Genomic DNA, 13,015 nt, shown 5'->3' with positions numbered 1-13,015 from the left:
AAAGTCTTCTTCATTTATCCATCAACATCACCTTTTATGACAGTGCCAACCATACAGACATACAAAAATGAATAACATAGTCCTGCCCTTAACAGTTTGGCTTCACAAGCATTTATTGAGTGCTTTCCACATATTAATTGCAAAGGGCTAGCATAGACATATGTATCTGAATTTCAGGGAAAGTTTTCAGATGACGCCAGAGTTAAGTCTTAAGGAACAAGTAGGAATTTCCTTGATGAGGAAGTGGGAGTAGAAGGGCATATCCAGGCATAATTGCAGAGTATGTGGGGGAGGCGGGAGCCAGAAAGATAGGAGCCAGAACATAACAGGCCTGTATACCAAGCTACAGAGACTGGATTTTATTATGGAGCAGGTGGACAACCACCAGAGGATTTTAAGAAGAGTACCAACATGGACAGACGTTTTGTCGTTGTTAGGCTCATCCAAGGGTGACTGGACTGGAGACTGGACTGGACAGAAGCCAGGGCTTGAATGCAGACAAACTAGTTAGAAAGCTACTACTATAATCGTGGTGAAAAATGATGAGAACATAAACTATGTCAGAGGCAGAGAGGATGAAGAGCATGGGACCTGTTTGAGAAATATTCTATAAATAGAAATGAAAGGACTTGAATACTGGACATGTGAAATCCAGAACATAAGATTCCTCCCAGTGTCCTCCTTCTAGCTTAGGCAATTATTTGGCTAGTGGTACTGTTGAGGGTGGCAAGGCACAAAGAAGCATACTGATTTTTTTTTTTCCTTTAATGGAGGCTGGGGAAGATGATGAGTTCAATTTTAAATGTTGAATTTGAGACCTGTAGGGGATCCAAGTGGAGAGGTGTATGAATTAGTAAACTAACTCGACTCTGTACTTTTTAGGCTCAAGAAATTTACAAGAATACTCCAGGAGCATGTGTACCTACCTGGGCAATCTCATTTCGAAAGGTACAGAGCATTGCATTTTGGAAAAAAATGACATTTTTCATTTTATGTTAAAAAAATTTGTTTCATTTCATGTTAAAAAAACACTGAAAATGCAGGGGTTGAGAGTTAATAACAAAATATTATGCTACTAGCTGCCAGACTGACACTACAGATCAATGTATTTTCTCTAACAAACTAAATGTAGGCAGGGTTCGATCGGTTTCCACCTCACACCACTTGAAAAGAGCGGCGTACCTGGTGTTAGGATCTAGGAATTCCTTTTATAACAGGTTTGAAGAGCAAGAACTGAGAAATGCGCCCTCCGGTGGCAGTGGAATGAGGGGGCTCTAGCACCCTTTTTACCACCAAACAAAGCCCTGTAAAGAAATGCAATTTACAAGGATCAGAAGGCCGTAAGGCTCGTTCTGCCAAACCTCAAAACAAAACGAACCCTCCCAGGGGCCGGGACCCCTTACCTGTCACGTCGGCCGAAGTAAAATTTCACTTTCGACTCAACAAAATACGACCCCAGATTCGACAGCTTGCAGTAAGTCCCTTTCGGCGACAATTAAAGACCCCGCAAACCAAAACACGTACACTACCGGGATTCTCTCCAGCCGGCAGGGCCGGGCTTCGACCACGTGGGTGGTTGGGGCCAGCAGTAAGCAACCCGCGAAGGGCGGGAGTAGGAGGCGTGTCCCTGCCGAGGGAGGCGGGACCTGCGCAGTGGGCGGGGCTTGGGCGGATACGGGCTACCGGCCTCCTCTCGCCTACTTTTCCCCTTTGCCTTCGCCCTTCGAGCCGCCACGTAATGCCACGTCCCCGCGCATGCGCATCTTGACTAGTGGTGGCGGCTGTTTCCGGGCTTAGGGGGCTGGAGCGGCCGGCCGCCGAGTAGGAGGCGTTGGTGGCAGCGGCCGGGGAGTGCAGAGTGCGGGCTTGGGGGCCAGGCCCTGCTGAGGGCAGGGAAAGTTACCTTTTCTTTCCCGAAGGGGCCGGTAGAGCCGGTGGCTGAGCAACAAGATGAATTTCCTCCGCGGGGTAATGGGGGGTCAGAGTGCCGGACCCCAGCACACAGAAATCGAGACGGTGAGAGGAGCGCGATGGGTCCGGGACTTGGGAAGGGTTCGGGCAGGAACGGGACGAAGGATTCGGGGGCCTGGAGGTGACTTCCCGCGCCCCGCCGTGGGCTGGGGGTCCACATGCCGCCTCTCCCTTTGCCTCCCTTTCTCTGCTGAAACCCCCGAGTTATTCCCTTACGCCCCCAGCGCAGCCCCCACCGCGGCGTTTCGGCCAGGCTGACAGCGGCCGCGCCCCAAAGCTCCACAGGCCCGGCGTGGAGGGTGGTCCTCGGGTGGTGCCGCCCGGGAAGGGCTCGATCCTGGGCTCAGGTGGCTCGACTTGTCTCCTATATTCCTCCGGGCCGCGGGCCCTTGCCTCCTTTCGACTGTCTCCACTGGCCGAGAGGAACCTGAAGTCCTGGTCCCTCCGTCGCAGCCAGGAATGGGGACATGGGGGAAGACTGCAAGGTTTAAAACCCAGCTGTTGACTCGAGCATGTGGCTAAGAATAAAACGATAGTTTGGGGTCACAAAGCCACCTGCTCCTGTCCCTTCAACTGGAGGAAGGTCGTTCTTCCAGGTGTTATTAGTTCAGACCTCGTTTTTCGGGCTCCTCCAACACCTATGCCATTTGGGAAAACTCGCTTGGACTTACAGGGGTGTTTCGCGCTCAAACCGCTTTGGGACACGTCCCTGGCTTTCCCTTACACTCACCCCATTCAGAAGTCTGAACCCTTGGTAACACGATTTGCAGCGTCACTTTAAAAACTTGTTAACCGCTGAAAACAGTATTTGATAGTTGGTTCAACGTTAGGTTTAGGATAAACTTACTTTGAAGTTTGGTTAGTTTCTATTAGAAATGAGTGTGTGTGACTTTAAAAATAAACAGAATAATTTTAGATCTACAGAAAAGTGAGAAAGTATGACATTTTAAAGGTAAACTTTGGGTAGTATTCATAGACATAATTGGGATGTCTATGAACATAGGTCCCATGTTCTGTGTTACCAGGATCTTGAAGGATAATAATAGATTTCATTTGTCAAGTTCTTACCATGAGGTAGGTACTATGCTGAGCTCTTTATAGTCTGTATTCTCCATTAATCTAACCACCCTGCAAGATGGATGATAGTATCTTCACTTTACAAATGAAGAAATGAGGTTTAGAGAGGTGAAGTAACTTGACCAGGGTCACACTGTTAGTAGTAGTAGAGCCAGGATTCAACCATGGTTTGCCTTACTTCTTAGCCTAGGTTTTCTTGCTGATGCTCATATTTTAATATTTGGGAATTTTGGAAATGTATGTAATACTAAAATTAACCTCTCACATCTGGATTAGAACAGTTTAAAGCAGAATTTGAAAGCTGGTTAATCTCTTTTCCTTCATTTGAAAATCAGGAGATTTCATGTGTGTGCATACACACACACACACACCCACAGATATTTGACTTCTTTTGTCTGCTCCCACATGGCTACAAGGCACCCAAACTGCCCTATTATAAGGCAGTGCTCTCTACAGCCTGCTTCTTCAGCTTGTGTTCATTTATTTTATTTCTGTATTTTTTGTTTGAGGCAGCAAGTGTGGTTTATTAGAGCTTGTTTCGGATTTAGACCTTGATTTGAATCATTGTCTTTCACCCCTAATTTGATTGGACCAGGCAAGAGATGGATAACACCCTGTGAGTAAAGTAAGGAAACCACCTGCTTGTATGGGTGTAAATGAGGATTAAGTGAAATAAAAAATAGAGCCTGGCAGGGCGCCTGGGTGGCCCAGTTGGTTAAGCACCTGCCTTTGGCTCAGGTCATGATCCCAGGGTCCTGGGATTGAGCGCCAATGGGGGCTCCCTGCTCAGTGGGGCGTCTGCTTCTTCCTCCCCCGTGCTTGTGCTCTCTAGCTCTCTCTCTCTCTCAAAGAAATAAATAAAATCTTAAAAAAAAAAAGTAAGTAGAGCCTGGCACTTAGCATGTGCTCAATAAAGGGTAGTTTTTATTACATGTTTTTAGAGGAAGACTATTCTTTTTTTTTTTATTAAAGATTTTTATTTATTTATTTATTTGAGACAGAGAATGAGAGAGAGAGAGCACGAGAGGGAAGAGGGTCAGAGGGAGAAGCAGACTCCCCGCTGAGCAGAGAGCCCGATGCGGGACTCGATCCCGGGACTCCAGGATCATGACCTGAGCCGAAGGCAGTTGCCCAACCAACTGAGCCACCCAGGCGTCCCAAGACTATTCTTTTTTTTTAAACAGTTGGCCTTGTCACAGTGACTTCTGTAGAAAAGATGGTGTACAGTTGAGTATAGGATTTTAAAGTTAGAAGGTCCTTTGCAGATCATCCAGGTCAAACCCCCTCATTTTACAAGTTAGGCACAGATCACTAGAACACTGATCTTGCCATAGTGAATGGAACAACGTAATTTTTACACTGTGATTTCAAAATGAAGCTTGAGTATCATTTGTGTATGTTGTTTATGTAAACTGAAAGGAAAGTGAGGGTCCTTACTCTTGCCTAACTTTGAGCATGTATACTCAAAACTGGAAAAGTAATTTGTCTTATGGAGAGAAAAGTTTACTCCAAGTTACAGTGTGAATTAAATTTGTTTCACCATCTCATTCCATTAGGAAATATAATGGGTAAAAAGGGTTATGGGTCACTAATTTGAAAGTATATTTGTAGAGCATCAGTAGAATGAGTGGTACAATTTTAGATGTTTTAATTGGTGATTTGATCTGGTCTGGGTATTCAAGTTGCCAAAATTGGGAACCTCCAACTTATACATTATTGTTTAATATTTTGTAATTTTTTCCATTTCTGTAAAATTAAATTATTTTCATTGTGGTTTTCCATCTTTTGTGCTTTTCTCTGGCAGAAAGCCTCTTTGTCTAAGGTCTACCCATCCTTTATTTTACTTTATTTTTTATATCTTGTTTATTTTTTTTGTTAAAGATTTTTTAAAAATTTTTAATTAATATATACACCCAATGTGGGGCTCGAACTTACAACCCTGGGATGAAGAGTTGCATGCTGTAGCGACTGAGCCAGTCAGACACCCCTAAAGTCTGTCCTTTAAAATTTTTTTTTTTTTAAGAGAGAGCGCAAGCCTGTGCCAGGTGGTGGGGGTAGGAGGTGGGCAGAGGGAGAGAGAGCGAGCGAATCCTAAGCAGGCTCCACGACTGGCGCAGAGCCTGACCTGACGTTGGCTCCATCTCAGGACCCTGAGATCATGACCTGAACCAAAATCAAGAGTCGGATGCTTAACCAACTGAGCCACTCAGGTGCTTTAAATCCACCCTTATTTTTCCTCCCACCAAACTGCAGATAATCTCTTTCCCCTCTGAGCAATCTTCACATTTTAACTACATTGTGCATTTCTTAAGCTTTCTGCTATTTGTATGTTTCATCTCTTCTAGACTCTTAAATGTCTTTAGGGAAGAGTTCATAAGTATTTTAATCTTTGTTTTTCCATAGTAGTAGATATTCAGTAAGTATTTGTTGAATGAATTATAGTGGTGTCTGGGTGGCTCAGTCAGTTAATTGTCTGACTCTTGATTTCAGCTCAGATCTTGATCTCAGGGTCATGAGATCGAGCCCTGTGTTGGGCTCCAAGCTCAGTGAGGAGTCTGCTTGAGATTCTCTCCCTCTACCCCTCCCCCTGCTTGTACTTGCTCACTCTCTGTCTCTGTCTCTAAAATAAATAAATCTTCAGTAAATGAATGAATGAATTACAGTGTTATATGAAAGAAATCCCAGATCTATGATCATAACAGCTTACAAATTAACAATACCTTTTAAAGACTGTGGGAATCAAAGTTCTAGAATGATTGATGTCCATTTTGTCAAACTTTATTTAAGGGATTTTTCAAATTTACTGTGCTTTTAATGCTTTCCTGTTTTCTTTTTCTTTTCTTTCTTTCTTCCTTTTTTTTTTTTTTTTTTGGTGGGCAGCAAAGCAGTTTATTGAGTGATATTGAGTGATGATACAAAGCTCCCCAAGAGGGAGGGGACCGGAGAGGGTTGCCCCATTTTCCTGTTTTCGCTTTGTGAACTTAAGTATCTTCTAAATGTGTTAGAGTTACATTATTGATTTTTTTTAAAGATTTCATTTTTAAGTAATCTTTACACCCAACTTGGGGCTCAAGCTTACAACCCCGAGACCAAGATTTGCATGCTTTACTGACTGAGCCAGCCAGGTGCCCCTATTATTGATTTTATAGTACCTAACTTTTAAGAGTAACTTTGGATTGGTATTAAGATGTCCTCTAGAGACAAAGTAGTAAATACTTGTATTTGTATCATATGACAATAAGTAATTCTATAAAATTTTAAATATTTTAAGTCTAGAATTTCATCTTCATTAAACTTTGCATATTTTAGAGTCAAATATGTGTTTTAAAAAAGTTGTATTTGTTTAAGTAATGTCTACACACATTGCGGGGCTTGAACTCATGACCCTGAGATTAAGAGTTTGCATACTTTTCCAACTGAGCCAGCCAGGTGCCCCTTAGAGTCAAATACTTTTAAATTTGATTTCTCTTTTTTGCTTTAGAGAAAGGCACTGATTTCTGGTGATTGAAGCCTCCTTAGGCTGGACATACTTTGCTGGGTGCAAATAAACACTAATTATACTAAAACTCATTTTTTTGTATGCATACATAGTTAATTTTCTGTCTACCTTTGAACTAATAACCTCTTTTTTTAGATTTTATTTATTTATTTGACAGAGAGTACAAGCGGGCAGAGTGGCAGGGAGAGGGAGAAGCAGACTCCCCGCTGAGCGGAGAGCCCAATGTGGGGCTCGATCCCAGGACCCTGGGATCATGACCTGAACCGAAGGCAGCTGTTTAACCGACTGAGCCACCCAGGTGCCCCAACACATGGGATTTTCAAGAAACTAGCTTTTTAAAAAACGTTATTAGGGGCACCTGGGTGGCTCAGTCAGTTAAGCCACTGCCTTCGGCTCAGGTCATGATCTTGGGGTCCTGAGATGGAGCCCCGCATCGGGTTCCCTGCTCAGTGGGGAGTCTCCTGCTCACCCTGCTTTCTCACTCTCTTTCACTATCTCTCAGATAAATAAATCTTAAAAAAAAAAAAAAACAACCAAGTGTTAACATTTTGGTAAATCATGGGGGGGTTTCTTTTCTCAAGTTGTATTCCAAGGCATAAAAGTTGCTTAAGTTCTGAAAAAGTGTGTGGAATTACCGTGCTGAAAAGTTTTCTCTCTTTATTTTTTAATTTCTTTTTAAAGGAAGCTCCAGGCCCTTTGTGGGGCTTGAACTCATGACCCCAAGATCAGGAGTCACATGCTGTACTGACTGAACCAGCCAGGTGGCCCAAAGTCATCTCTTTTTATTTTTATTTTTATTTATTTATTTTTTTTAAGTCATCTCTTTTTAAATCAAACTTTGATCAGCTGGCTTAAAAAGCAAAAGAGCTAACAATATAGAGACAGCTGTACTTTCTTATAATAAAAATTATTATTAAGGAATGTGTGCTTAAATTTAGACATGGTTTTGGTTTGGTCAAGCATATTTTATACCATGTTACTATAAATGGATAGTCCGAAACTGCTATTTGGGTTTGAGTTTCATATTCTACATTAATAACCAGGTCAGTGTCATAACTGCAATGTGTTTTCTCTCTTGGCTGTCTTGCAATAACAGTGTCAGAGAAAACCATAATAATGATTTGTGTTTTGATCACTTCTATATCCAACTGAAGATGTTTCATATTCTTTTTATGTAGTGTCTATTGAAAACTACATGGCTTTTTTGAAGGTTAATATATAGATTATTAAGGGCAATTTTAAAAAACTAGAATCATTTAAATATTAGACATGCTACCAGTACCAACGTATGTTCCAAAAAAAAGTGAATGGATGTACCTAAATTTGTTACCAAAGAAGTGTGCTGGGTGATGATCAAAAACAAAACAAAAAACATTTATACAAGGTTTATTAAGCAGTTTACAAATACTTTCAAGATGGAGACATAAAGTAAGTTGTGTTTGCCAATTTTATTTGACCAGATCCCTTTTTTTCCTCAGGAAACCTTGTGGATCTCAGTGTTCTGAAGAATATACTTTGGGAAAAATTGTCCTAGAAAATATATTTTTTATTTATTTTATTTTTATTTTTTTAAGATTTTATTTATTTATTTGAGAGAGAGAGAATGAGAGACAGCACGAGAGGGAAGAGGGTCAGAGGGAGAAGCAGACCCCCCACCGAGCGGGGAGCCAGATGCGGGACTTGATCCCGGGACTCCAGGATCATGACCTGAGCCGAAGGCAGCCGCTCAACCAACTGAGCCACCCAGGCGCCCTTTATTTATTTTTTTAAGATTTTATTTATTTATTTATTTGACAGAGAAACAGCGAGAGAGAGAGAGAGAGAGAGAGAACACAAGCAGGGGGAGTGGGAGAGGGAGAAGCAGGCTTCCCGCCTAGCAGGGAGCCCTGTGCCAGGCTGGATCCCAGGAGCCTGAGATCATGAACTGAGCCAAAGGCAGACCCTTAAACTGAGCCACCCAGGCGCCCTGAGAATATATTTTTTAAAGGAATACTACATTTAAGAAATCTTTCATTAGCATCTGTTTTATGTAGTTTTTGAGATGTTGCCCATTTAAATACCTAAAAGATAAATTAAATCCTGGTGCTTTATGGTTTGATAATTATAATCTTGAATCTGATTATCTTTTAGAGAATAAAATAATTTCTTATGTAAATTTGCTGATAGGAAGTACCATGTTTCTCTCTTTACTCATTTACCTTCTGTTGTTATACTGCATCATTTTTTTTTGTCTGTTGTGGAAATCCTAGAAAAGGCCTGCTTATATTTTTATACCTCAGGCAGAAATGCTAAAAACATTTTTGTACAAAAAGTTACCTTTAATTTGAAACCTTTTGTGGTGTGAAGACTTTGAGATGCTAGCATTTGTGTTAGGTTAGTTGGTAGGCAAGTTTCATAATGATGCCTTGCTTGGAAAGAATGTATTTTCGGAAAGCATTGTTCATTTCTTAGAGAAAGCATGGAGAATAAATGAAGCAGCATATTACCTTGGCTGACTTATTGTTAATTGTAATGGAAATAGAGTGTGTTAGAGTCATTGGATTTATTTTGCGAAGAGACTGGTGTTTGACTTTGTAATTTTTTTTAGATCATAATAATTTAGGTCATCTAAAGATAAGACTGGTAAGACTTTTACTTGTTTTGTAAAATCTTCTGAACTGTAGAGTTCAATTTAAAATAAATTTCTGGTTCTTTCTGTGTTCTAGAACACTAATTTTTTTGTTCCATTAAAACAATGTAAATGAATTGATTATTGGCTAACATGAATTATTTAAGTTCTACAGTAAATAGTCATGGTTGGGGAAGTTCTCTCCAGGGAAGCTGTAACTATGTTTTAAGTTTCATGAAGGCAGTTATATGATCAAATATGTTGGTATTAGATGCCTGATAAATATTTATTGAATAAATATGATGGAATAATTGAATTAGATTTTTTTAACTGGCATTCCTGTTCTTTATTTTTTGCATGTCAGTTAAATAGTTACTGAACACTTTAAAAAAATAAAGGTTTCTGTTAGGAATTGTGAGGAAATATGTCAAACTACATTATGTCAGTGTCTTTAAATTGTAAACGTACCTTCAGCATGCTAGTTTTATGACACTTTCTTTTTTCCCTTTTTACGTTTCAGTGGTTTTTCAGTTTCACATTCCTCATCTCACTCTTTTCTTTCCTAGTCACTCCTATTCCCATTGCTTCTTTTTTGGTCCCTTTGTGTATCTCTGAATAAAAATAAATGGAACTGTTGGTTAGCAAAACAAACAGATACTAAATTAAGATTATTAGGCTGTCATTCTGATTATGCTCAGTTTACCAATTGTTAGTGGATTATTTGTCCTTTTCAAATTTTTCTTGGTAAAATTGTGAATGTCACATGGCGATTACTAAACACAATGAATAGTTCTGATACATAATCACCTCCATGAGTTGCATTATGTTATACATATTATTTTACTAATTAGCTTTTTAATTTTTTTATGACACAAAATGACAAACAGTACTAGTAAACTTTAAGGCCCCTTTGACTACCATTTTTAATTTCAGTTCTCTTTGCAGAAATAACCATGAGTCTTTTTTTTTTTTAAGATTTATTTAATTGAGAGAGAGAGAGAGCATGCGTGCAAGCAGGAGATAGGGGGAGAGGGAGAGGGAATCCCAAGTTGACTCCATGCTCAGCACGGAGCCCTTCATGGGGCTTAGTCCCACAACCCTGAGCCGAAACCAAGAGTCTGGACACTTAACCAACTGCACCACCCAGTTGCCCCCAGAAATAACCATGGTTCTTTTTTTTTTTTTTTGATTTTATTCACCCATTTGACAGAGAGAGAGACAGCGAGAGAGGGAACACAAGCAGGGGGAGTGGGAGAGGGAGAAGCAGGCTTCCCGCTGAGCAGGGAGCCAGAAGTGGGGCTCGATCCCAGGACCCTGGGATCATGACCTGAGCCGAAGGCAGACGCCCAACGACTGAGCCACCCAGGCACCCCAAAACATGGTTCTTAATGTGGTATAAATCCTTCCAGAGTTTTATGAATAATTATGCATTTGTACAATATAGAATTATGAATTTGTATGAACATATTTATCTTTTTTTCATAAACGATATCCTGTTTATAGTGTTTTGCAGCTTACCTTTTTCATTGATATGTCTTGAAGATCTTTGCATATTAAAACACAGAGCCACTTTATTAGAATTATTTAAAATATCAGATTTTCAGTTACTTTGTTAACCACGCTGTACTCAGACTATAAAAGCATCTTTTTTTTTTTTTTAAAGATTTTATTTATTTGACAGAGAGAGACGCAACGAGAGAGGGAACACAAGCAGGGGGAGTGGGAGAGGGAGAAGCAGGCTTCCCGCGGAGCAGGGAGCCCGATGCGGGGCTTGATCCGAGGACACTGGGATCATGACCTGAGCCGAAGGCAGACGCCTAACGACTAAGCCACCCAGGCTCCCCTAAAAGCATCTTGATAACAGGATACATGTCCAATGCATCATTGTATTTATCTCTTAGAGCACCTAATACTTTGCATGATATAAACTAATTGAAGAACTACTGTCTTTGAGTTTTTCCTTATTACCCCTTTCTGATCCTTCTAAATTAAACTAACTCTGAGTCAAATTTTATTCAAATATGTTTTTTCTTTTTAGAACTGTTTTTGTTAATAAATAGTATTCTGTTGTTTAATGCAAGAGTCCACAAACTCAAATCCCAACAGTGTCAGTTGTGTAACATCATTGTTCAATCCAGCAGGTCAGGTTAGAAGAGAGCAGAGCTCTGGATGAAACTGGAGCCTGCACATCCTGACTTGACAGTGTAGATGGAGCTCAACTCCAGCCAGTTGTTGCCTCCAGAAATGTAGGCTCAGAGAGCCAATTTAATGTAATGGTTAAGCACTCAAACTGCTTGGCTTTGAATTCCATCCAACCACTTACTAGTTTTGTGAACTTGGGCTTACCCACTTGTGCCTCTCTTTCCTCACCTCTAAAATGTGGGATAATTATTGTGCCTATTGTATAGGGTTTTTGTGTAGATTAAATGAATTTAAAATGTATAGATCTTTAGAACAGACTGGCACATACTAAGTGGTATATATTGCCATATTTTAACAATTCGGAGATGCACATTAGCATGTAAACAGCTCTGAAATCAGATTGCATCATGTAATTATAATTGGCAATATATCTTTTTTTCTTGGTGTTACATTACCAGTTACATTACATCCACCAGTTGGTGGATCTTGGGGCACCTGGCTGGCTCAGTCAGTAGAGCATACAACTGTCAATGTGGCGTTTGGGAGTTTGAGCCCCACGTTGGCCATAGAGATTATTTTTAAAAGACGATGGATCTTATAATTGATGGCTTCTTAAATGGTGTAAAATACAGTATTAGTTGTCATTAGCTATCATGCTAATTTTCTTCAGGAAAAGGTGGAAATCTGGATTTTTATATGAAATTCAATTTTGAAATGTTGGCTTAAGGGGCACCTGGGTGGTTCAGTCGTTAAGCGTCTGCCTTCAGCTCAGGTCATGATCTCAGGGTTCTGGGATCGAACCCCACATCCGGCTCCCTGCTCAGCGGGAAGCCTGCTTCTCTCTCTCCCGCTCCCCCTGCTCATGTTCCCTCTCTTGCTGTGTCTCTCTCTGTCAAATAAATAAAATCTTTAAAAAAAAAGAAAAAGAAATGTTGGCTTAAAAATTTTATCAAACAGTGTCATAGGCCAAATAGATTTTTCAAATAGTATACCAAACAAATACATAATTATTTATTAGGTAAAATTGAGTATTTTTAACTTATTCTAAGTTTTGAGCATTAAGTAGCCTTAGAGTTTATCTAGTTTATTCTTCCATCTTGCAGATGATGATACAGACTTAGCAAGATATTTAAAGTTCAGTCAATCCTTGTTATTCATGGATTCCATATTTGCAAATTCACCTATCTGGTAAAATTTATTTGTAACTCCAAAATCAATACAAGTAGCACTTTCAGGTCATTTGTGGACATGTGTAGGGTAGTGAAAGGTTTGAGTCACCTGCTGTGTATGTCCCCAATTGAGGTCAAAGAAAGAGATATTTGCCTTCTTGTTTCAACTCTCATATTAACCAGTGTCCTTTTCACAGCTATTTATTGTCATTTTTGTGCTTTTTGTTTGTGATTTCGCTGTTAAAAATGACCCCTAACTATAATGTGGAAGTGCTCTCTAGTGTTCCTAAGCATAAGAAGGCTGTGGTGTTTTCACCGAGAAAATATGTGTGTTAAATAAGCTTCCTTCAGGCATGAGTAATAGTGCTGGTGCTGTGGGTTCAGTGTTAATGAATCAAGGACATGTATTGAAAAAGATGTCTTTAAAGAGGGTGCCTGGGTGGCTCAGATGGTTAAGCGTCTGCCTTCGGCTCAGGTCATGATCCCAGGGTCCTGGGATCGAGTCCCGCATCGGGCTCCCTGCTCCTTGGGAGCCTGCTTCTCCCTCTG

The 13,015-nt window shown here is 40.5% G+C and overlaps 2 protein-coding genes across 3 annotated transcripts in view; one reads left to right on the top strand and one right to left on the bottom strand.

Annotated features, from left to right (window-relative positions):
• G3BP2 (G3BP stress granule assembly factor 2) overlaps positions 1–1,550 on the bottom strand; it is a 73,669-nt gene extending 72,119 nt beyond the window's left edge. The window contains exon 1 of the mRNA XM_028100599.2: positions 1,404–1,550. The gene's annotated coding sequence lies outside the window, so the exon portion shown is untranslated. The remainder of the gene's footprint in view (positions 1–1,403) is intronic.
• Positions 1,551–1,781: 231 nt separating this feature from the next.
• Positions 1,782–13,015, top strand: part of USO1 (USO1 vesicle transport factor) — a 98,119-nt gene continuing 86,885 nt past the window's right edge. For both annotated transcript variants that reach the window (XM_028100676.2, XM_028100675.2), the window contains exon 1: positions 1,782–2,016. In XM_028100676.2, the coding sequence (XP_027956477.1) occupies positions 1,951–2,016 (66 nt within the window). In that variant the 5' untranslated portion in view covers positions 1,782–1,950. The remainder of the gene's footprint in view (positions 2,017–13,015) is intronic.

Source organism: Eumetopias jubatus, unplaced genomic scaffold (genome assembly GCF_037043125.1).
Source record: "Eumetopias jubatus isolate StellerSeaLion01/CBP00866 unplaced genomic scaffold, mEumJub1_p1.0 scaffold_2, whole genome shotgun sequence".
NCBI classification, from domain to species: domain Eukaryota; kingdom Metazoa; phylum Chordata; class Mammalia; order Carnivora; family Otariidae; genus Eumetopias; species Eumetopias jubatus.
Note: the sequence above shows the minus strand (reverse complement) of the source record. Positions and strands in the feature narration are given on the sequence as shown.